The 24300-nt window shown below is 44.3% G+C and overlaps 1 protein-coding gene across 3 annotated transcripts; it reads left to right on the top strand.

Annotated features, from left to right (window-relative positions):
- The first annotated feature begins 9601 nt into the window (after positions 1-9601).
- TRIM40 (tripartite motif containing 40) lies at positions 9602-24109 on the top strand. Of its 3 annotated transcripts, none has more exons than XM_061147274.1 (6): positions 9610-9744; positions 10358-10910; positions 21389-21484; positions 22134-22358; positions 22636-22658; positions 22839-24109. In XM_061147274.1, exons 2-6 carry the CDS (start codon positions 10566-10568, stop codon positions 23092-23094), a joined length of 945 nt encoding a protein of 314 aa, XP_061003257.1. In that variant the 5' UTR covers positions 9610-9744; positions 10358-10565; the 3' UTR covers positions 23095-24109. The 3 variants fall into 3 exon arrangements, with proteins under 3 accessions (XP_061003259.1, XP_061003257.1, XP_061003258.1); XM_061147275.1 differs by having other exon boundaries at positions 9624-9744; positions 22140-22358; XM_061147276.1 differs by lacking the exon at positions 22636-22658 and having other exon boundaries at positions 9602-9744.
- The last annotated feature ends 191 nt before the right edge of the window (positions 24110-24300 follow it).

Below are 24300 nucleotides of genomic sequence, written 5' to 3'. Positions count from 1 at the left end.
ATTGTCAGGTTGGTGCCTGCTTTCATGGCGGCTGTGAGAATTCTAGCTTCAGTGCAACATAAGAAGTTGCATCACATACAGCATAAGGGCTCCCGATAGGTCTCAGTTTGCAGACCAGGATGTGACAAGAGATTGGAGCTGCAGCCAGCTCTAGAGGCAGAAGAGGAGCCAAACAGAACACTCTCAGAGATAATGATGCATTTAAAGTGTGTAAGACAGCTATGGTTTCCGCAGGCCTCACTTCTAAACAAAATTTTTTCATTCCATTGGTTTGGGGTGAGCTGTGTGCCCAGAGCGCTTGCTAAATGGGTCAGCATAGGGCCATCTGTAAGGACTGAGGGTCCTGTAGGGGAAAAAGTTCCGAGGCGGGTTTTCTGAGGCTGCCTCTGTGGTAGGAAATCAAGTGTTAATCCTCCCACGGTCAGTCACTCACAGTACATGCTTTTGGTCACCACTCTCAGGGGTCTTCGGGGCCCGCCTTTCAGAGCCTTCGGTTTCTCCACGGGCAGAACGGAGACGACTCCCCGGCAAGAGGTCGGAGGACCGAAGTGGGGCACCCACGCCGGCACCCTGAAATCCGCAGGGTCAGGAAGAGCCCGGAGCAGGCCGCGCGGGGACTCAGACCACCCGGGGGTGATGTGAAAGGGGTTAGTTGGGTGCTGGCCGCGGTGACCCGCGAAGTGAGCGGAGGGGCGGCTGGGCTGGGAGTGTCCAGTGAGTGGGGCGGCTCGGGGGGCCGTTGGGGACCGTTAGGGTGACTGGGGCGAGGACGGCCGGTGAGCGCGCTCTGGAATGAGCCGGGGCGCGCGGCGCGCACACGCCCTCACATGGGAATGAGCGACAGCGTTTTTAAAAAAGCAACCAATCTGGTGGTTAATCCTGATTATATTGTCTCAGTTGAGGTGGATTTTTTTTTTTAATTCCAAAGCACATTTTTGACCAGGAAAGCCACCAAAAAAAAAAAAAAAAAAAGAAAAGAAAGAAAGAAAGAAAAAAAAAATTTTTTTTTTTTGGAGAGATGGTTGGAAACACTTGAAGGCTCAGTTGCCTGTTGGTGAAGGTTTTCTGCAAATCCCGAGGTCCAAGCCTTGCTTCTGGAATTCTGGAATCTCTGCAAGGAGAGGAACCCAACCAGCCTGAGCGCTTGGAGCCTCGGCCCCGCCCGGGGGACGGTTATGAACTTGCCGCAGGGACTTCTGCGTGGACCGGCCGTCGGGCACACTCGCCAGGGCGGGGACTCGCCATCTCACCTGTCGCTCGGTCCGCGGAGCCTCGCAGCCACTGCTCCCGGGCAACTTCTTTTACTGTTCAGGTCTCCTTTACGGCTTCCTGATGGAAACCTGCGCCCACCTACATCACACCATCACTGCTCCCCACCCCCGGAAAAAAAAAAAAAAAAAAAAAAAAAAAACGCTCCTAGCAGGGATGGGGAGGGTTGGGGGGATTGGGATGGTGGAGGGTGGGGGAAGTGAGGGAGTGGGGCGTTAGGTTTGTGGAGCCTGAAGCTCACACATTGTTGGGGCCTCTTCGAGGAAAAGGACACAAAATTAGAGATGTAACATTAGGAATCAAAGTGAATATTTACTTAGAATGAGAAAAAAGCAATGGCAACAAATTACAAGGTTTAAAAAGCTGACATATCATAAACATCAAAAAATTCAAATTTTTATTTTTTATTTATTTTCAAAAAATTCAAATATTTTTAAATGACTGGTCACCACTATATTTTCCCTGTATTTTTATAATTTTTTTTTTAGTTAGTTGCTCAGTTTTATTTTCTGCAATCACAATCATTTAATCATCTCCCTCCTCCAGCAACAAGGAAATAGGTGGGCCCCAAGCCCACAAGAGCTGGTATAGGCAAAAAAACAGTAGGCTTCAAGAATGAAGTGGCATCTACTGCAGGAAGCAATTCCTTAGGAAAGGAAGCATTGTCTGACATGGAACAGAAGGCTGGGCCTTTTCCCGGTAGAGACTTCAGGGGCAAACAGGGGCCCAAAGCAAAGAATAGGCCTCAGTACCAGGGAAAGGTGGTCAAGAAAGGAAGTGAAGGAAATTCAGAAAACGCCGGGCATCTTCCATCTCACAACTGGGAAGCTGCCATTCACCCACAGTTCCTTCTGAGTGGCCTTTCAGGTGAGGCTCCTCATGAGGAGCCAGGGACTGGCGGGTCATCTCTGCCTCTAGGGAAGACAGGAACAGGCACTCTCAGGGTGGATTCATGCAAGATATGGACCCAGGGTCTTCTGGCTCAGATGTGGGTTCTTGGCCTTGCCCTCACCCAGGAGGGGCAGCACCAGCACCACTGCTTGTGCCCGCACCTGGCCATGCTGGCCACCTTGGCCTCCTGCCTGACCCACATCTCTGGAGGGGTCGGCCGGGGCCTGCATGTCTGCCACAAGGCCCCCTCAGAGGCCAATGCAAGATGAAGGAGATTGAGGTTCTCAGGAAGCCTCGCCCCTTCTCTATACATTTGTCTCCTTCATTTGACAACAACTTTGTAATACATTTTCTCTGGTGAGAATTAGTCATTTTGATAGGGACAGAGTAAAGGACAAAGAAGGTGATTAAATAGTTAATCTTACTAGGGGACTGTAAGTAGAAAAAATATGAGACCCCTGCAGGTTAATAATTACTCAAGAAAGAAGGTTTGCTTCGCCACAAAACCAAGCAGGCTTGTTTAGCAACAAAACCATGCAGCAGAAGCACTGGAGACATGCCCCCCAAATGGTGGCATGAGCCCCACATCCTGCCCAGTGAGCTCAGGAAGTTAAAGATCCCTAAGACATGTTCTCCGCATACATAAAAAACAATAATCTGTGGACCAGCTTGACCACATAGGGACAAGAAAACTCCCCCGCTCAACCTGGAGGAGGAGCTGATGATGGAAGCATGATGTCTGTTCAAGAAAGACAAAGAACTTTTCCCCTTCCCCACTTTTCTTTTGATTATAAAACTGTAGCCCAGGAATTTCTTAGGGCATTGCATTTCTCGTCCATTCTCACCTGTCCGCTTGTAAACCTCACAAGCCTCCTATCCTAATAATCACTTCTTATCTATCACTTTGCCCCTCTCTGAATTCCTTTCTGCACTGAGTTATAAAGCGCTGTGGTACCGGAACTCCTTGGGGTCCCCAGTGAAACAACACCCAGTGGTTTCAATTTGGTGTTTCCTCTAGCTTGGTTAATAATTTTTTAAATTGAAAGTTAAGAAAAATTTATTTCAGTTTCACAATCATTTTTGATAATAATGTGCCAATTTTTAGGTCATTAACTTCGGGGAAACTTCTGTTAAGAGTTTCTTCTGTGAGCTCTAAGATTTCAAACACTCCAGTGATTAATCTTAAATAGCTCTTTAAATTGCTAAAGGTCACTGACCTGTTTATTGCTAATTCCTGTTCTAAAAAGGTATTATGAGTTATAAGATTCTACGTGCCAATATTTCATACCAAATCAACAAGAAATGAAAACTAAAAAATAAAAGTTTTTAAAATGTAATGTGTTTATAGGTTTATTCTTTGCCAATTGATTGTCAAAAAATCTAGGACTCTATTCTTTACTTCTATTTAAAATTCATCTCTTCCCATCATTTATTGATTTTGGCTTGATCCGAATTTTTTTTCTTCCAAATTGTTTTTGATGTCAGAATAACGTCAATTGATTTCATATAGAAATATGTTAAAATAATTTTATTTTGTCATATATACATATTACATATATGTTACATTGTTAAATATATTCCTGAATAAAAGAACTTCCATTTTGACTAGACCTTAGTGAGACTAAATCCTACACTTAAAATTTTCTACATCTAGGGGTGTAGAAGGGATTTATTGACTTCCCTGTCCACAGACGTCTGGTACCTCATGTCACAGAACAAGTGTCATGACATATCCTCTGACCCTGCACTTTAGTCTCTGATGTCAGGTGAGCTGTCTCAGTGGGTGGTAGAGGTGTTCCTGGAAGCCATTTCTACATGGAGGACACCCAGCAATAACTCATGAACTTATTAAGCAATAACTGATGAATCTTAACAAACCTGAACAATGGAAGCCCAACTTAACTCGTCCTTAGCTAGATCTCACCCCTGAAAGTCACCTGATACCAGGAAAGAGACAGCAATCTTACCTACGGTTAAAAATATATTACTTTTGCAAATTTTACAGAAGAGTGTGGCCCTGTTAAAAAACTAGGGCCTATCCCAGAGCACTGGAGAGGGCCAGAGCAGGTAAGGAGCTTCAGGATCCTCCTCTGGGATCCTGTTACTGCGGCAAGATTGTCTCTAAAGTCTCACTACTGGGGTCTCACATCCATCTGCCCCTGACTCTCCATCTCACCTAATGTCACTCTCTGCTCTCGCTGGCTCCTTTTCATTCTTCTTCAAGCCTCAGTGAGTTTGGAAGGTCATAAATTCCCCTATTTTGTTTATCGTATAGTTCCATCCTTTTGTTGAAAACAGGTGTGTCCAACCAAGTACCGACGGTCAGTCAGTCACGTGTACACCTTCCACGCAGGGTGGATTCAGCCCCTTCTGCCACCTCAACAACCAAAGCATCCATACAGTTCCATCTGGCTGTGCTTCTCAGGAGAAGTCTTTCTATAGGACTCAAAATAAGGACTCTATCAATCTGAAGAATGACTAATAGCCTCAGTACATTTCAGGCTGTTTCCTCCATGCCACTGGGTAGAATCCAGGAGGTCCCAACTATAACATGTTACTTTCACTAGCAGCTCCTAAGGCCTCTGCTGCATTCTCCTTTTTTCCTGAGTCTCCAGTCTTGAGCTCTTATTCCCCCTCTTCCTTTTCCATAATCGTGGAGCAGCTAGATTAAGGTTCAGCATTAGACATTCTGCACTATTAAATTCTTGGCTATTTCTGCCATCAGATATCTTTCACTGGCAAACTTTCTTTCTTGGTCCCTGCCTTTTGCTGCTCTGCAGGCTGTCTCTCCTGGGCTATACCCCTCTTCTTATATAGTTTTATGCCCCCTTCTCCTTCCCTCCCTCTTCCTGAATGTGCATATATCAGAGCTAACTTTCCATAGCCAGGTATGTCGTGTTCTGAGGAATTACAAGAGCAGATTTGAAACTCATTTTTTTTTTTTTTGAAACTCATTTTAAAATGAAAAGTCCAGGGGCCCTGAGTCATTCTGCCTTCCAAGAGGTGAAAATAAGATGCGTCGTGTCTTGGGAGACAGCGCCACCTACTGCCCAAAGAGAGACAGCTGTTTAAAGCCTGTTCTGGGTAAAGTTAGTGGTTCAGTCGTGTCTGACCCTTTATCTGAGCCCACCAGGCTCCTCTGTCCATGGGATTCTCCAGGCAAGAATACTGGAGTGGGTTGTCCTTTCTTTGTCCAGGGGATCTTCCCTGCCCAGGGATATAACCCAAGTCTCCTGCACTGCATGCAGATTTTTTTTACTGTCTGAGCCACCAAGGAAGCCCTGTTCTGGGTAAGGTGGCAAATAATCCAGGTAAGAATAATTTAGAATTGAAGTTGAGATGGTAATGAGACATACAAGGATGTACAGGAATTTTAACTCGGTAAGTACATCAAGACCGTAGATAAAGATCTGGATGGCAGTGGGGCTCAGGGAGACTACAGGACCTGTAGGTTCACAGCTGCAAAGTGGTGGAGCAGAGATGGGAATCTGGCCCATCTGCCTTCAAAGTCCATGCAGCTCCACCTCATTGTGCTAGGATGGAGTGGATCCCCTGTAATGCATGGTCAGAGACGTGAAAGGGAATCCGGGAGGCAGCAGAGATGAGAATTTCACGGGAAGGACTGCTTATGCTCTCATGTTTCAGAGTCATCAGTTTGGATGTGGGCTGAGAAAACATCCCTAAGATTTAGTTGGAGCCTTGAAAGAACGGCTTAAGATGCCCATCACTGGGCTAGGCATCGGAAGGTATGTCTCCCACAAGGGAAGACATAGTCCTGTCCCTCTCGGAGCTAAGTATGAGCCAAAGTCAGAGAAGTTGGCAAAAATTTAATGGTAATAAATTAAGAGGTGGCTTGGGGACTTCTCTAGACTTCCCTGGTGGCTCAGTGGTAAAGAATCCACCTGCCAGTGCTGGAGACATGGGTTCAATCCCTGGGTAGGAAAGATCCCCTGGAGAAGGAAATGGCAACCCACTCCAGTATTCTTGCCTGGGAAATCCTACAGACAGAGGAGCCTGGTGGGCTACAGTCCACGGGGTCTCAAAAGAGTTGGAATTTACTTAGTTACTAAACAACAACGAGGACTTCTCCAGTGGTCTGGTGTTAAGACTTGGTGCTGTCAGTGCAGGGAGCGCAGGTTAGATCCCTGGTCAATGGCCAAAAGATAATTTTTTTTAACGAAATTAGGAGGTTGCACAGGAAAAAGAGTGATGCATATAGACCTGCAAGCCCCTCTGACACCTTTGTGCAAGTTAGAATGGACCCTAAAAAGAAAAGAATAAAAAATTTAAAATTTTTAAAAATTTTAAAAAAAGAAAAGAATGGATCCCTCCCCTTTATCAGGGGCAGTGCTGCTATGGGCTGCTGAGGCTCATGGCTCTGTAAGTAGACTGTGGGCTGGGTCTCAGTCCCGACTCATCCCATCTCCCAGGTGTTCCTGTATAGTGCACACCCTGCCCAACTCTAAGTGGAGGCCCTGGAAGGATGAAGATTGAGTAGTTAGGAAGGTTTCATGCAGGAAACTAGAACATGAACTGAGCTTAAACTGATTCTAAGAATTTAAAGCAAAAAAAAAGAATTTAAAGCAGCTACAAGAAGAGGTAAGGAAGCTTCTCTGCTGGAAAGTGTCAGAGCAGAGCCAGTGAAGGAGAGGGAAAAGATGCAAATCACTGGGCCCCTGGCTCATCTCCTGCATTAGCAGGTAGGTTCTTTACCATTGAGTCACAGGGGAAACCCAGGTGACAGTCTCACTTGGTTCCGAATTTAAAAGGTACAATAAGAACATAAAAGAAAGTCCCTTTCCAACCCCAGTTCTCCAGTCATCCTGCCATCTAATTTCAGAGCCATTTTAATGTGCAATTTCTTCATGTAAGAGAGTTTGAGCATCTTTTCACATGTTTTAGAGTCTTTTTCTTTCTATGAAGTGTCTGTTTATATCTTCTGTCCAGTTTCATACTTGTTAATTTTTGTGTGTGTTAGAGAGTGCTCTATGCGTTAAGGGAATTAACCCTTAGATTTTTTTTTTTTTTTTAATAAACTACCATTTTTATTTTATTTTATTTTTAGCTACAGTGGGTCTTCACTGGGGCGTGCAGGCGTTTTCCAGTTGTGGAGCACGGGCTCAGTAGTTGTGGCTCATGGGTTTAGTTGCCCTGCAACATGTGGGATCTTAGTTCCCCAACCAGGGAATTGAATCTGTATCCCATCGCAAGGCAGATTCTTGACCACTGGACCACCAGAGAAGTGCTAACTCTTTGATTTTAACAATAATTCTAAATATGTTTTATTTTTACATTTTCATTTTGTCATTTGTCTCTTGACATTCTTTTGCAATTCCCCCACACACATGCAGATCTTTTAAAATATGATTGAATTTACTTGTCTATTCTATGACTTATATATATATATATATATATTTTTTTTTTTTTCCCCCTTTTTGGCCATACTACAAGTGTGGCATGTGGGATCTTATATCCCTGACCAGGAATCAAACCCACATCCTCTGCAGTAGAAGCCTGCAGTCTTAACCACTGGACCACCAGGGAAGCCTGACTTCTATATTTGAATTATTCTTAAGTTGGCATTAAGTGTGTCTCTACCTTCAAGTTGCTCAATAATCTAGCAGGAAAATCAAGAAAAGTACCTAAATAACTGTAGAAGAAGTTACCATATTGTCAGTAAACCAAAGTGGTACAAAGTGCTATTTTTCATCTATTTATCCAGAATCTAATTATCAATCTATCTGACAATTCATCTTTCCATTTATTAAGACTTTATTGATCTCTTTGTAAGGGCAAGGAACGGTGTGAAAAGATGACATTTTGTGGTGAAGAAGCCCATGGGCTAAAATGACAGACATCCAGATCTAAATCCCAACTCCCTGTTTACCCGTCTGTGGCCTCAGCAGGTTACTTAATCTCTCCACATTTTCCTTTCTCATATTATCTCATGAGACGTGACAAATGAGGAATGTGGAGGGGTCAAGGATTAGAGATTGATGACCAGATGAGGTAGTAAGAAGCTTGGGAGAGAGATGTAAGACAAGTCTGATGCCTGGATTTGTGACTTCGGGTGGTGAAGTCTGTTCTGACAAGGACCAGAGAATGGTCACCAGGGTGGTCCCCAAAAGGAAAGGTCACTGGATGTGAGCAAGTCAAGGGGCTGAAGGGCGTTAGGCCTGGTGGTCAATTACATCGTCCTTGAAATCACCCAGGACGATAGCAGGATTGCAAGGTAGGGCAGGGAAGAGCCCATAAGTGTCATTCACAAGACTCAGTGGCTCATCTGTAACAAATCGGGGGAATTGGCTCTGTGGAGGACAGCAAGGCAGAGGGAGAAGGCGGACAGCCAGAGCTCCACACACAGGTATTTTTATCTGGCTCTGGGGCATCCCGCTCAGGAGGTGGTGGTATGGAGTGTGTAAGATGCTCACTCCACCTGTCACCCCGAGATTTGAGGGAGCCATCGCCTTTGATAAAAAGGCCAAGTAACTGTGGCTATGGTGAAAGTGATTTTTTTTTTTTTTTAATTTTTATTATTTACTTACTTTTGGCTGTGCTGGATCTTCATTGCTCTGCGGGCTTTATTCTAGTTGCTGTGACGGGGGCTACTTCTAGCTGCCGTGCTAGGGCTTATCATTGTGCTGGCTGCTCTTGTGGAGCACGGGCTCTAGACACACAGGCTGCAGTAGTTGCAGCACATGGGCTTTCTAGTTGTAGCTTCCCAGGCTCTATAGCACCAGCTTCATAGATGTGGCACACGGGCTTAGTTGCTCCATGGTATGTGGGATCTTCCTGGATCAGGGATTGAACCCATGTCTCTTGCATTGGGAGGCAGATATTTACCACTGAGCCACCTAGGAAGCCTGGGGAAGTGACTTTTTTATAGGAATCCCACAGCAGACAGTGGCCAGGTGGGATTGAGGAAGGATAGCATGGAGTGAGATTTGAACAAGAATGTTGGACCTTTTAACAAAGCCTCAGGAATTCCCTGGAGGTCTAGTGGTTAGGACTCCATGCTTTCATTGCCAAGGACCCCGGTTCAGTGCTTGGTTGGGGAGCCAAGATCCCACAAGTCTCACAGGGTGGCAAAAAAAAAAAAAAAAGCCTCAAGCGGCAACTCTTTTTAGTGTTATTCCCCATGGGCTCCCCCAGGGTGAGTGCTGAGACCAGCCTGACTGGAAGACAGTGGGTGGGCACCTGGTGTTCCGGTATCATGAGCAGATGCCACGGTTCTGTGTCACCCACACCGACCACACCCGGATCCCGAAGCACCGCAGCTGGGCTCTGGGAGGTCTTCACTGTGTGTCCTGACTCTGACTTCATGTCATATTTACATCCGAGGCACCAAGACTTTCCTCCTTCCTGTGTGCAAACACGCCACACCTTTCGCTGACCAAAGTCCATCTCACCCCTCCGTCAGTCACGCAGCTGTGGGGAGGATGGGCCTCATCACCTCTGCCCCAGTTTTACTAACACGTGAGCATATATAATTCGCACAGTTTAAAAAGAACCAGCTGCCTGCTGGCCATCGCTCCAGATCTGGACCATGAGACATGACCTGAAATCACCACGGGAGAAACTGAGGTAGGATACAAGGGGAGCTTTTCTGGAGGAGGACTAGACAGAGGCTTGGGGATGAGGGATGAGAATCGAATGCAGTGTTTTGAGGGAAATAGGGACGGGAGAGTACTTTCTTCCTTGGGTCTTTGGAGGTGGTTTGAAAGGAAGGGAAAAGGTCTCTGGACTTTTCTCTGTCCTTTTCTTCTTATCTGTCCCTTTGATTGTGGAATTTGTATAACCCTGAAAGAGATGCTGGTTGGTAGAATGAACAGCTGACAGAGATGCTGATGCAAATGTCAAGTCATAATTAACAGCAGTAGCCAAACTCTTAGAGTGTGACCACAAGCCTTCAAGTATCGCAGTGTGCTACTCGACCAGCTCCTGTAGTTTCTCTCAACTGAGAGCAAATCAGAGACTTTCACCTTTGAAGTTTATGAAGCTCTGGCTTCTGACAGGGACACTTTGGCCTCTTAACTTTGAGCTGTAAAAATATTCACAGAAAGCTCTGAAGAGGAAACATGGTCTTTGAATCACCTGCTTCCTCCAGGTGTAGGAAAAAGAGTGATTTTATGTCTACTAAAGACTAGGAAACCAGAGGGTAATGTGAAAGGTGATGTGTTTCTTGAACTTGTTACAGAATGCTGTTTTCTGTGGTTTCCGTCCATGCAATGCTCTGTTGAGGAAGGGCGGGCAGTTCTTGGAATTGGAGGGCTGAGTTGTGTCCTCTGAGCCTCTCCGGGGCTGTCTCCTCCTTATCTGGACTGTCAAGAGCGGCAAGCTGTCCAAAGTTCTTGTGGGGAAGGAGGCCCTAATAGTCAGGACGCTGGCAGTGTGGGGTGGAGGCCATGGGCCCCCTGCGGGAGGACCGCCAGGAAGAGGGCATCTGCCCCATCTGTCAGGAGTGCCTGAAGGAGGCAGTGCGTACCGACTGCGGCCACCTCTTCTGCCGGGCCTGCCTGGCTCAGCATCTGGAGAAGGCCTCAGCCTCCGGAGTCCACAGCTGCCCCCTCTGCCGGAAGCCCTGTTCTGAGGGGGTCCTGGGGGCTGGCTATACCTGCGACAGCCACCAGAAGAAGGTGTGCTGGTTCTGTGAGGAGAGCAGACGTCTTCTGTGCATGGAATGCCGGATGACCCCTGAACACAAGTCTCACCGTGAACTGGCCATTGAAAATGCCATCAGCCACTACAAGGTAACGTGAGGTCATCGTCGCTATCCCCCTGCCCCCACCTTCCCAAGTCACTCCTTTCTACTCCCTGCCCTTGATCCCGGGCATGTCACAGAGGTTCAGTAACTGACACTTGTCTTCCTTTCTTCTGCTTTATCCTGTTTTGGATCTTTGTCTTCATTTCTCTGTGTATATCTTGCTACTGATGTTAAAGTTTCAATATATTAGTAGGAGTCTGAGAGGAGACACTGTCCTGTGACATCAGATTCCCAGGAAGCATGAACTCCTCACATTTCTCATCTGTAGTATGAAGGAGCTGGACTAAATAAGGCAAAACCGTTTTAATATTAATACTATATGGTTCCCTTGATTGACAGTACTAGAATATTGGCCAGAAACGTAATCAGGTTTTGTTGATGTTTATTCGCTAAGTCATGGTCTGACTTTTTTGCAACCCCATGGACTGTAGTCTGCCAGGCTCCTCTGTCCATGGGATTACCCAGGCAAGAACACTGGAGTGGGTTGCCATTTTCTTCTCCAGGAGATCTTCCCAACCCAGGGATCAAACTTACATCTCCTGCTTGGCAGGGGAATTTTTCACCACTGAGCCACATTTACATATGTTAACAGTTATCCTGTAAATACATTGAAACTTGGAAATTAGTACATGATTCTCTCTTTTCCTTCTTCCTTTGTCTTTTTTTCCTTCCTTCCGATAGTAAGTATTTTTATCCTATTTTAAAAAACTTTTGGAGGGGGAGGAGCTAAGATAGCGGAGGAATAGAACCGGGAGACCACTCTCTCCCCTACAAATTCATCAAAAGAACTTTTGAACGATGAGCAAACTTCACAAAACAACTTCTGACTGCTAGCAGAAGACATCAGGTGCCCAGAAAAGCAGCCCATTGTCTTCGAAAGGAGGTAGGACAAAATATAAAAGATAAAAAGAGAGACAAAAGACCTAGGGACGGAGACCCATCCCGGGAAGGGAGTCCTAATAGAGGAAGTTTCCAAACACCAGGAAACCCTCTCACTGGCCAGTCTGGGGGAAGTTTTCAAATTTTGGAGGGCAACCTAACTGGGAGGAAAAATAAATATAACCCACAGATTACATGCCTAAAACCAACTCCCAGCAGAAAAGTACCCCAGACGCCCGCATCCGCCACCAGCAAGTGGGGGCGGAATGGAGAGGAGCCAGCGGCATTGCTTAGGGTAAGGACCGGGCCCGAATGCCCTGAGGGCAATCGGAGGGAGCTAATGCGAGATAGCAACTTAAACTGTGGGATAGCAAGAGAGAGAGAGAAAATTAACCGGCCGGAACACACTGCGGGCCCCTTCGCAGAACAAAGGAAGAACCGAGTGATCCCAGAGAAGAGCTCGCAGGCTGCAGACCGGCCCAGCCCCACCGGAGGCAGGAGGCAGCGGGGAGGGGAAAGGGGCAAACTCGGCCCCAGAGATGGCACCCCTACCAAACTGCAAACAGGCTCCCAGTTTCTAACCTAAGACTTCCTGAGATTCTGGATGGCTGACATCCGCCAGGAGGGTCGTGGCTAGAGGCCAGCTCCCGAGAACAGACACAAGGCGCACCCGACCTGCGCGCGAAAACTGAGGCTGGGACCGCGTAGGGGGAGAGTGCGCCAGTCAAGCTCCTGGCTGTCTGAGCTGCTCGGGCCGGGGAAGGCACAAGACGCAGGCCCAACCGAGTCCGCGCTTTTGTGGAATACCCGAAAACTGGAACCGCACGCAACGCAGGGCCCGCGCCATATAGAGCAGCCGGGAGCCTGAGCAGTGTAGACGGGAAAGCACACGCCTGTGAGCGGGGGCAAACCCAGTGTGGCCGGAACACTGTGAGTGCTCCCCACACAGGCCAGTGATATCCGTCTGCAGCGCCCCTCCCTCCCCGCAGCACGACTGAACCAGCGAACCTAAACAAGAGACCATCTCCGCCTGCCTGTGTCAGGGCGGAAATTAGACATTGAAGAGACCAGCAAACAGAAGCCGAATAAACAAAGGGAACTGCTTCAGAAATGACCCGTGCAACAGATTAAAATCCCTGTAGGTAACACTGACTACACCGGAAGGGGCCTATAGATATCCAGACGTGTAAGCTGGAACGAGGAGCTATCTGAAACTGAACCGAACCCACACTGACTGCAACAGCTCCAGAGAAATTCCTAGATTTATTTTTACTTTAATTTTTAAAAAAAGTAAAAAACTTTTATCATCAAAGTGGTACGTTCAGGCAACATTGTAATGTATAAAGTCAAAACTAAAAATCTTTCTTCCTGTTTTCCCCTATTCTCAGACCCTAGAAGTAACCATTGTTAGATTTTTGTGTATAATTCTTTCAAAAAATTGTGTGTATGAACACACTGTCTAAAACACAGACACACAAGGATTCTCTACATATCTTTCTGTAACTCATTTTTATCATCTAAAAATACATCTTGGACATTATTTCATTTTCCCATCAGTACCTTTGGATCTTATGAATTCAACAACTGCATGGTGTTCAGCTCTATGAATGTACCATAAATTGACTGATATTGAGTTATCTATAGGTTACTGTTTTGTTTTGAGATCACAAGAAATGTTGCAATGAGTATCCTTCAACATTTATTTTAAAGGGCTTAGAATATCCAAGATATATTTTGATGAAAGATTAAGATAGCTTCCAAATTATGATCAGTTTTCCTGTCATCATTTACTACGGAATAACCCATAGTCCCCCACTGATTTGAATCCCAACTTTATAGTATGCCATGGGTGCATATAGACTTGCATATTTTCTTGACTCTATTCTGTTCTGTTCTAGTTCTGCCTGGGTGTAAAACCATTTTTAAAACTGTCCTTTTCCAGTGTATTTTAGTGTCAGGTAGGTCTTAGAACTGTCAGAATATTCTTATTTTTCAGAATTTTTGTGGATATTTATATATGCCTATTTTGCCAATTAGCTTTAGCGTTTTTTAAACCAATCTTCCCCCTCTCCCACCCCCAATTTAGTTTCCATTTGATTGGATGGAAAATTGACATATTTTCACCATGGTGTCTTTCTATCCAATAATGAAAGATGAATTTCCAAAGCCTTCTCTTAGATTCTTGACTTTTTGAACACATTTGAGACAGAATGAGAAAGTGAGGAGTCCAGATCAAGGGTGACTATGGGAAGGGAGAGAAATAACTCAGAAAACCAAAAAGGCCAAGTTCTCTAGTTCTAACATCATTCCCTCTAAGTGCAGGGGATCACAGGAGGGTAGAGGGTGGTCTCCCACCTGCTGATGGGCCAGTGAATAGATGGGAAAATCTATTCACTCACTCAATGATTTATTCAGGTCTGTGCTTTGTGTATGATGTCATGCCAGGCATTGTTGGAACTATAAAGATGATTCATAATCTCTGTCCTCTAGTCTACCTTTAAATTATGACAAGGAACCTAAAGTAAATAAATAACAATATTTGTTTAAGAAAGACTTGAGTAAGTTCCTGCAGTGTATCAGTAACTACCATACATGCTAGGAATACAATGCTGAACAAGTCAGATGCCATCCCTCCTGCCAGGGATTTTCCAAAGAAAGACAGGCAAGAAATCAAACAAATGACAAGTCTTGTATGATCTAGGAAGAAAACAAGCAGGAGTCAGAGATGGAGAGTAATGGGTGACCCATGTGGTCAGTGAGGGCTTCACGGAGGAGGTGGCACTGGTGCTGAGACCAGGGAAAAGAGAAGGTGGCCAGTGGAAAGACTGGGCAGAAGGGAATACAGATTTGGGAGCCCCAAATCTGGACATGTCTTGTTGCACTTGAAGAGTTTATAATTAGAGTGTGAATTGACAGCATCTACTGACAAATTAGAAGTGGGGTGAGGGAATGAAGGGAATCAAAAGATGACTTCATGAGAAACTAGATGGATGATGGAAAGAAAGATAAGGACTGAGGAGAATAGGTTTGAACGAAACATCAAGTTCCACTTAAGACAAGTCGAGTCCAAGTTGAGACACATCAAAGCAGAATCTTAGATATGCAGCTGGCTAAGAAATCTGAATCTCCAAAGAGAGTCTGGGGTAGTATTCCCAGAACCTAGGACAGGGTGCCATCAGAATAAAGATAGTATTTAAGGGAATTCCCTGGCAGTGCAGTGGTTAGGACTCCATCCTAATCCTCCCTGGTCAGGGAACTAAAATCCCACAAATCACGCAGAGCAGTCAAAAAAATAAATGAAAGTAAATAAAATAATTTTTAAAAGATAATATTTAAAACTAAGGGAATTGCTGCAATATCCCAAGGAGAGAGTCTAGGGAGAAGAGAGTTTCCAGGGCAAGGTCCCAAGAAAGGCCATCACTTAGATGCAAGATGGAGGGGGACCCAGTAAGGGAGACTTGGGCTAAGGCACTAGCAAGGCTTGAGAAAAGCTGGGGAAGTGGTGTTCCAGACGCTAAGAAGCGACTACAGAGTACATTGAATGATGCTGAGCCATCTAGTTAGATGGGCGTCAGCAAAGAAGTGGATGCTGGGCTGGGAGGAGGCACACTCTTTCCATTGAAACAGTGGGGAACAAAAGAAGGCATCTGCAAGGGGAGGGAGTCTTGCAGTTTGGGAGGTGACTCACGTGTCTGGATTTATTTCCTTGGTAATATGTGAGAAAGAACACCAGCTGTGTGGTTAGAGGCGGGGATGTGAAAGGTTTGAAAAGAGTGAAGCTGTGGTAGGTCGAATTTGGAAAAGTGAACCTATCTATGAGTGAAACCGAGTGGGACTGGAATGCAGCATGGAGCACCAACTTGATTTTTGAAACTAGGGATTTAGTGTTTTCAGTTCGAAAGTTATTATGCAGTTTTGATACTTATTGCTTTTTGGTTTATTTTTTAATGTAGAGCATCTTCACCAAATAGTAATTTTTGTAACCTGATGTTCTTGCTGTCTTTTCAGAAGGATTTTCTTATGCAATGTTTCTAAGCATTATGGAGAATTCCATGACATTTTAATTGGTATCACACTAAATTTGTTGCCTGCATTAAGAATTATTACTTTTATGGGCCTACATGGTCTTGACCAATAGCAGGATATATTAATATCACTAAGTGTTTTCCTTTATGTTGCTGAATCAGATGTTACATTTCTTAATTTAAATCTCATATTGAGGGTAGCTATATATTTTATAAGAGTAATTTTTTTGGCAATTGGTACATTGTAGATCCAAATGAGAGTCTTTGCTGAATTCATATATCCTTTAACTTAATTTCCTGACATTTTCTATATGTATGATCATGTGGACATTGTCAGGTTTAGTCATCAACACTATTTTTCCTCATAAAATATAATAGATTATACCTTTCTTATCTATATTTTGGGACTTGTTCCGTAAGGAGCATGTTTTTTGAAAATTGGTCTTTTTGGTTTTTTGGTAACTATATTGGGAAATGTAACTTTTTGCCTTCTAACCACTTTTTCTTTGATGCATATTGTTAGTAAGCCATTTGAGAGGATTTTCAGTGTTGCTAAGTTCTCATGTTTCATCACTACTTACTGCTCTTGTCAAAATTTTTTTATTGCAAAATCACATTTTAGGATCACAGACTTTAAAAAAGTATTTATTAATTCAAAACACAGCTTGAACCATTGCTTATCTTTCAGTTTGTCTTTTTTTCCCTCAAACTCCCTGAGGAATATTTTAGTAAGATAAAAGTTTGTGGAATTTTGCTTTTTAATTCTAATGAGTACCTTGTTCACATAATATGCACGCACTAAATATTATCTTAATGCAAAACTGGATGTAATAAACATTTTTCTTAAAAAGGACTTTACCTTATTCATTTTGAATACTGTAAATGATAGATCTGAATTATCTTCGATTATTTCATGCATTTATCTTTATTGTTGCTATCTTTGCATCCTTTTTTATTTACACAATGTTCATAGTTGACTGTAAACTTTTCATTAAATTTTAAGCTACTCCAGAAGACAGGACTGTGACGTTTTGAACCAGATCTTAGGAACAGGCTTGACTTTGACAGGCAGAAACAGATAGCATTCCTGGCAGAGGGAAGTGAAAGAGAGGTGTGGCTGTGTGGGGTGTGTTTGGGAAACCACAAGCAACTCCATTTGGCTCCTGTGAAGAACAAGGAGAAAGTAGGGAGATGGAACACAGAAAATATAATTGGGTTATGGGGGAGAGGTCTTGGATATTGGGTTAAGGAGTTTGGGCTTATCTTTGACAATAAGAAACTCTTTTGAAGACAGGAGTAAAACAGGAAAAAGACAATATATGACTGAGATTTCAAGTTGGATGACAGGCAGAGTAGTGGGTCCAAGGACAGAAATATGGCAGTCAAGAGTAGTGGATTGCAGAAGAGGGTGAGGAAGAGGAAAAGAAGTTTGATTACTCCAGACTGAGTTTGATTACTCCAGACTGAGTTTGAACTGCCAATAGGGCAGTAGAAGATACTTAGGTCTCAGCTAGAAATAGGATTGACTGTTAGGACAAACATCTTTCAGGAAATTATGATAAAATCTGAAGCCTGAAATTAAGGACATAGTTCAGCAAAAGAAACGGGTTAAAGAAAACCTCACAAAGGTCAAGGAAGGACAGGGGGTGGGAGGTGGGGAGAGTGGGGTGGGGAGAATCACATCAAAGAAGAGGAGCCTGAGAAGAAGGCACCTCTGAAGTTTCTTTCCTGGAGTTCACTGGTGACCTTGGAGAGAGCAGTTTCCAAAGAGTGATGAGAAGCAAAGGCAGATGCTGGGGAGCAAAAGGGCCATGAGGATGTGAAGACAGTGAGAATCGCCTACTCCTTCAAGAAATGTAGTTGTGACACCAGAGAGAGTAAATGGAAGGGGTAACACGGTGCAGGTTATTTGCTTGTTTCAACTTTGTGAGACCTGAACTTTCATTACACAATTCCCCACTCCACCTGAGCCTCCACCTTCACCAGCGAGGCCCCTGAGTGAAATTCACATGCCCTTCCTTCTGTTTTATTCCTTCTCTGCTGGGAAATGCATGCAGGTAACACCCAGTGACATGACAAATTTTTAACAATTTCCTAGTGACATCACTGTCTCTTCTGCTTACTCTTTGTCTGCATGAATGTCCTTGCTGATGCCTCACCCCTAGACCCTTGACTTTGGTTCCATCTTCTGAATCTCAGGGCCAGAAAGAACTTTCAAAGTCATCTGGTCCAACCCCAGCCTCCTGTATGTCTCCAGTGATGCAAGACACTTCTTTTCCGAAGAGGAAGTGAAGCAAAATGACAGGGGAAAGAAAAAAAGAAAGAAATATCCCCCATGAACAGCCAACAATAACAAAATCCCCTCTCCCCCATTTTTTTTTTTTTTTTTTTTTGACCTGAGTTGAGATGGATTTACTCACTGAAACACACACTCTTTGGTTAATAGCACACTCTTATCTTTAGTCCAGGCTTCCCTGTGGCTCAGTTGGTAAAGGATCCACCCTCAGTGTGGGAGACCTGGATTTGATGCCTGGGTTGGGAAGATCTCCTGGAGAAGGGAATAGCTACCCACTGCAGTATCATGGCCTGGAGAATCCCATGGTCTGTACAGTATTCTGGCCTGGAGAATTCCATGGACTGTATAGTCCACAGGGTCACAGAGTCAGACATGACTGAGCGACTTTCACTTTCTTTGTTTAGTCCACAAATCCCGTTTTTGTTTGTTCCATTTAATTTAATCACTGTTCCTTTTTCTTCCATGGGTAACTACTTAGTGTTTGTTATATTTTTATTTGTAGACAGTTTACAAAACACACATTGCTGCACTGTGTGTTTATATATTGAATTAACAACATTACATGATGGGACTCATTCTATTTCTTCCCCCCCCCCCTTTTTTTCCGCCTCAACTGGGCCCTTTGTGGGATCTTAATTCCTGAGCAGGTATTGATTGAACCTATGCCCTCTGTGGTCGAAGTGCAGAGTCTTAACCACTGGACCACCAGGGAAGTCTCTACTTCCTGCTTTCCATTCTACCATGAATTTGAGATCAGTTCACATTTTGTGGGTCACGTGGTCCATTGTTTCTGATAGCTGCATAGTGTTCCGCAGCAGGCACCTTCCTCATTTTACCCATCCATTTCACAGGAATGGACTTTACGTGATTCCAACTCTGTTACCACAAACAGCGTTGTAGCGTACATATTATCTTAGAACCTGAGTGAGGAATTCTCTGGGATTTTTATTCAGAAACAGGACCACTGGATCATAGAGGAAAACACACCTAGGTGGCCAAGACCCTCAACAGAATGCTATGCCAGTGCACACCTCAGGAGCCTGCAGTGTGGTCCTCACACCCGCGTACATCCCACCTTTCCCAGGCATTACCCAATTGTCTAATTTTCATTCATCTGATGAGGGTCAAGTAATATTCCATTGTATTAATTTCCATTTCTCTAATCACTGATGAGTTTGGGCATCCCTTCTTCTGTAAATTAACTGTTCATATTCTTTCCAAATTTTTCTTTTGGTTTCCTGTCTTCTTATTTATTTCTCAGCTTTCATTTTATTTATTTATTTATGTATTTATGGCTGCACTGTGCGGCTTGTGGGATCTTAGTTCACCAACCAGGGACTGAATCCAGACCCACGGCAGTGAAAGCACTGAATCTCAACCACTGGACTGCCAGGGAATTCCCTAGGCTTTCCTTTGATGTTCTGTATATAATAAGTCTCTTGTTGGTTTTAGACATTGCAGATATTATCTCCTAGTCTGTCATTTCTCTGTTAGTTTTGTCCATAGTGTTGTTACTGAACAGAAATATTTAATTTTTAAGGTCTTCAAATTAAATCATTGTCTCATGGTTTGTGCTTTGGGGGTTTTATTTAAGACAAATTTTCCCTACCCCCAGGCCACAAATTTATTCTTTAACATTGTTTTCTATTAACTTCATAGTTTTCCTTTCATGCGGTCTTTAGTCCATCTAGAGTGCTGGATAGGCATCTGGCTTTATTTTTCTCTGTTGTTGTAAGCCGGTTTCTCAACACCATCTCCTACAGATTTTGTCTCCTCTCTTACTGATCTATATACTACTTTTGATTTTATTTTATTTCAGTTTTATTGAGATATGATTGACAAACAGTAGGATAAAGGTTTAAGATGTACAGTGTAATGATTTGATGTATATTCATAGCAATATGATTATTACAGTAGTTTGGTGAATATCCATTATCTCCTATAGATATGAAGTTAAAAAATTTTTTAAAAAATTTCTTGTGATCAGAACTCTTAGGATTCACTCTCTTAACCACTTTCATATATAACATACAGCAGTGTTGATTATATTTATTGTGTTGCACATTCATTTCTAGTACTTATTTATCTTATAACTGGAAGCTTGTACCTTTTGACTGCCTTTATCCAATTCACCCTCTTCCTATTCTCTACCTCTGATAACCACAAATCTGATTTCTTTTTTCTGTTTGTTCATTTTGAAAGTGTAATTGAACCTGAGTGAGGTTAGCTCCTCTTACACAACATAGTGATTCAATATTTCTATACATTTCAAAATGATCACCAGGACAAGTTTAGTTACAGTATGTCACTATACAAAGATATGACACAGTTACTGACTATATCCTCCACACTGCACATTTCATACCTGTGACTCATTTCTTTGTACTTTTTCTTTTTAAAGTCTTTTGTAAACATGGGTCTCTCCCTGAGCTCTCTCTTCTTTCATTTTCTAAATGTTCTTGCCCCAGCACCATACTGTTTTATTACTACAGCTTTATATGCCCTTTTATCTAGCAGGGCAAATACATTTTGTCACCAGTCTAAAAAGGGATGACAAGGAGATTGTTTCCAGAATCTTTCGCTGTCACCCCCACCCTGTACCTTTCTTCCATTTTGAGTCATTAAAGGCCCGTGTTGATATCTGTATCAGCTGTGTTTATTTTTGCTTCCTACATTGTTTTTCAAAAACCTGAAAGTAAATTTTTTAGAAACCGAAATCATTCATTATATCCTTAGTTTCCTGGATGCAGTGACCCATCCAGACAATTATTTAAGATTAAGAGAGAGGTCCCATGCCTTCCTGGGCTACAGGCTTACCTCTAATAAAGGATTCTGGTCCATTCCAGCCAGGGTTGGGGGCCTGGTGCCAGAGGCTTTGCATCTCCTCTCTAAGTCAGTTCTAGCTAGATTGGCTTCACTTGTTGATGAGAAGTAGTAAGAGTTGCCAGTGATCAGCATATAACTTTTAGATGTTGGGAGAAAAACACCCTGAAGTCAGAGTAGAAAAGGTTCTGTTACTATCTGTTATTCCTGTGTAGGTAAGGCTTAAAAAAACAATCTCTTTTCACCATCATCATCCATTAACTAAACTCTTGTATTTCTTCCCCCCAGGATGACACATAGAAAGCTGCCTCTTTTTAGGCAGAATTTTCCTTTAGCCTCATCCTGGGTTTAGGACACCCACCACCCTCACCCCCCAACCATGTGTTCCTTGGGCATCACCCTTATCCGTGGTCTGACCATCAAGCATGTCTGTCTCCCTAGGAACGACTCAACCGCAGGATCAGGAAGCTCAGAAAGGACATCTGTGAACTCCAGCGACTCAGAACTCAGGAGGAGGAGAGACTGCAGGAGATGAAGGTGGGTTTCTTAGAGTCTCAGGAAGGACTCCAATCTGGCCATCTGTCTGTCTGGAGCAGCCTGCTGCAGGGGAGGGCCTGGAGGCTGAAACATGGGTGCTGGGCTCCGTCTTAGGGTTTGCTGGCTGAGTGGCCTGGGGCAAGTCAAACCCTCTGAACTTCATGTGGTTTATATGTTCAATGAAAGCCAGTCCTGCTCCACCTGGTTCAAGGTGAAAATCAGAGACAAGCAGACTGTCAGTTGAAAATTACTCTGCAAACCATAGGTCTCTTTCTCTGTCTCTGACCATCTACCTTTCTGTCTCTCTTGCTCACTTCAGTGTGAGGTCTCTCCTCACCTGATGACCCGAGAGGGTTAAAAGGCAGTGGGAAGATATAGCAGAGTCTGTGTATATGTGTGTGTGTGTGTGTGTGTGTGTGTGTGTGTGTGTGTAACATGACACGTGTGGATGTTCACAAGGGTGTTAGGTGGGGAGAAGGTGTCCCTGCATTTTTGAAGAACATGGCTGCCTCTTTAATACCCATGACACATAGAGTCAATGTTATGAAGGGAGGAGGACTGAGAAATCAGCATTCTCACTCAATATTCAGAGGCCGAGGGCTAGGCGGAGCCTTCTGACATCAAATCTTACAGAATTCCTTTACTGGAGTTTCAGGCAGATCATGGGACCCACAGGCTGGAGGCTGAGCAGGAGCAGCAACCCCAAACCAGAAGACAGCAGGATGCCCCTGCTCAGTGGTGGCCAGACCAGCGGCAGGATGTGTCAGCAGAGCTGTCCAGAATGCCTGGCATCTCCAGGGCATTACTTCACCTCAGCAGCCTGGTCACTGATCTGGAGGGGATGGCCAAGAAACTGGACACCAGCCTGCTGAAGGTGCATATCCTGGGGTGCCTTCCACAGCCTGGAATTCTCCCCAAATAGTGGGCAGCCTACCTGTTGTATCCCTCTGGGAGGTGTAAGAAGAGACTTCTCTGTGACACGTGGTGGTGACCTGTCCAAGGCTGCCCAATGCTGCTGCACCCCTTCTGTGTACCCCTCCGGTCCTCAAGATGGCAGTCCTGAGTGCCACCCACTAGTGGGGTGGGGAGGGGACGTGGAGGAAACAGGAACCTAGGAACCAACTGTGACTCTCACTCTTTCTCTCCCCTAGGATGCTAGTGACCTATTGAACAGGTATGAGCTATCCCATCTCCCTTCCTACATGTGCTTCCACACACAAACCCACAGCAACCTAGATGTGTGAGTGGGCTTTCTCAAGGTCAAGGAGTTCCACTGTTCCTTTAACCTGCATCTTCATGCTACATGGACAGTGGAAGAGTCAACAGAATATGCTGAAGGATTTTTTGTTTCTAGGAGCGCTCCAGAGCAATTAGAGGCTATTTATCCCAACTTAGAGAAAAGAATCAACGAATCACTTGTCCAGCCATCCTCAGCGGCTCTGACCTCTTCATCCCTGGGCCATCTCATCTCAGACTCACCTCACCCTCCTGGCTCTCCTTCCCCCAACCTGTCCAGCCTCCCATTAGGTCTGCCCGGTGGCCCCTCAGATCTGCCAGCTCCTGAACATGACCTCCATTCCTCGTCGCTAGAGCTGCGAACTGATGCCTGACCCCCGGACCCCTGGACAATAGTCACAGCCTCTCTCCTGAACCAGGCTTGTACTCTGGCTCCGACTGTAGCAGTCAGGATCCAAGACCTTCGTTTTCCTGTGAACTGATGGTAGCACCCATCTCTCACCATCTCATATTGAAATGGGAGCATCCAGACATTTGAATGGTACGAGCTCACAATGGTGAGACCACCTCTGCATGTGGAGCCCGCACATCTGTTGGAAGGAACATTCCTTCTGAGCTCCTGTAACACCTGGTGTCTGTACCACTCGCCTGGCACTTTGATTATTTTTGTGATGGACAGACTCTACAGTGACCTCTCATAATTCTTCCTTCATGGTGTTCATACCCTTGTGTGATCCCCTCTCCCTGAGTGTGAGCAGAACCTGTGACTTGCTTCTAATCAACGGAATATGGCAAAGGGGATGGGCTGGCACTTCACGGACTGCCTTACACAAATGGGACGCCTCCTTGTTAACACGCTCACTCTTGAGATTCTCCTTGCTGAATTGATGATGTGAGTGAATCTGCGGCCAGCAGGCAGCCTCCAGGAGCTGAGAGCAGCCTCCAGCCTTCAGCCAACAGGAAGCAGAGGCCCTCAGTCTTGCAGCTGCAAGAAAATTAATTCTGCCAACTGCCTAATTGAACTTGGAAGTGGATTTTTCCCCAGTCAAGCCTCCAGAGGAGAACCCAGCCCAGCTAACACCTTGATTGCAGCCTCATGAGACCCCAAGCAAAGAACCCAAACTTCTGATCCACAGAAACTGTGAGGTAATAGATGTCACAGAAACTATAATATAATAAATACAGATCAATGAATAGTACCTTTATATATTAATTATTTGTGCATCACTTCTTTGGGTGAGTAATAACAGCTATCCAACCCGCATCTGTCTCACTTGTTTGATGTATAAAATGGGACTATTTTTTAAAATGGGACTATTAAAGATACCTACCTCATAGGGTTGTTGTGATCATTAAATGAATTAATATATAAAAAAATATTTATTTACAGTGACTGGTCAGAGTGAGCTCTATATGTGTCCGTTATTATTACTAACATTTTTTAAATCTTCAGTTCTTTCTTTGGGAACTACTTGTGTCCCCCCCACCAACCTCACCATAGCTTCCCATGAAGCTTGGTTAGTGGTGGAAGAGTCCCATTTTCCTTATTTACATGTCCAATCTTATAATAAACTTTCCTA

The sequence above is a fragment of the Dama dama genome, chromosome 7 (genome assembly GCF_033118175.1).
Source record: "Dama dama isolate Ldn47 chromosome 7, ASM3311817v1, whole genome shotgun sequence".
Classification (NCBI taxonomy): Eukaryota; Metazoa; Chordata; class Mammalia; order Artiodactyla; family Cervidae; genus Dama; species Dama dama.
Note: the sequence above shows the minus strand (reverse complement) of the source record. Positions and strands in the feature narration are given on the sequence as shown.

Bases quoted from the DNA above. Each gene is read 5' to 3' on its own strand.
- TRIM40 (XM_061147274.1), top strand. From the start codon at position 10,566: ATGGGCCCCCTGCGGGAGGACCGCCAGGAAGAGGGCATCTGCCCCATC. The intron at 22,359-22,635 runs GTGCATATCCTG...TCTCTCCCCTAG, and splicing joins TGGACACCAGCCTGCTGAAG to GATGCTAGTGACCTATTGAA. The intron at 22,659-22,838 runs GTATGAGCTATC...TTTTGTTTCTAG, and splicing joins GCTAGTGACCTATTGAACAG to GAGCGCTCCAGAGCAATTAG.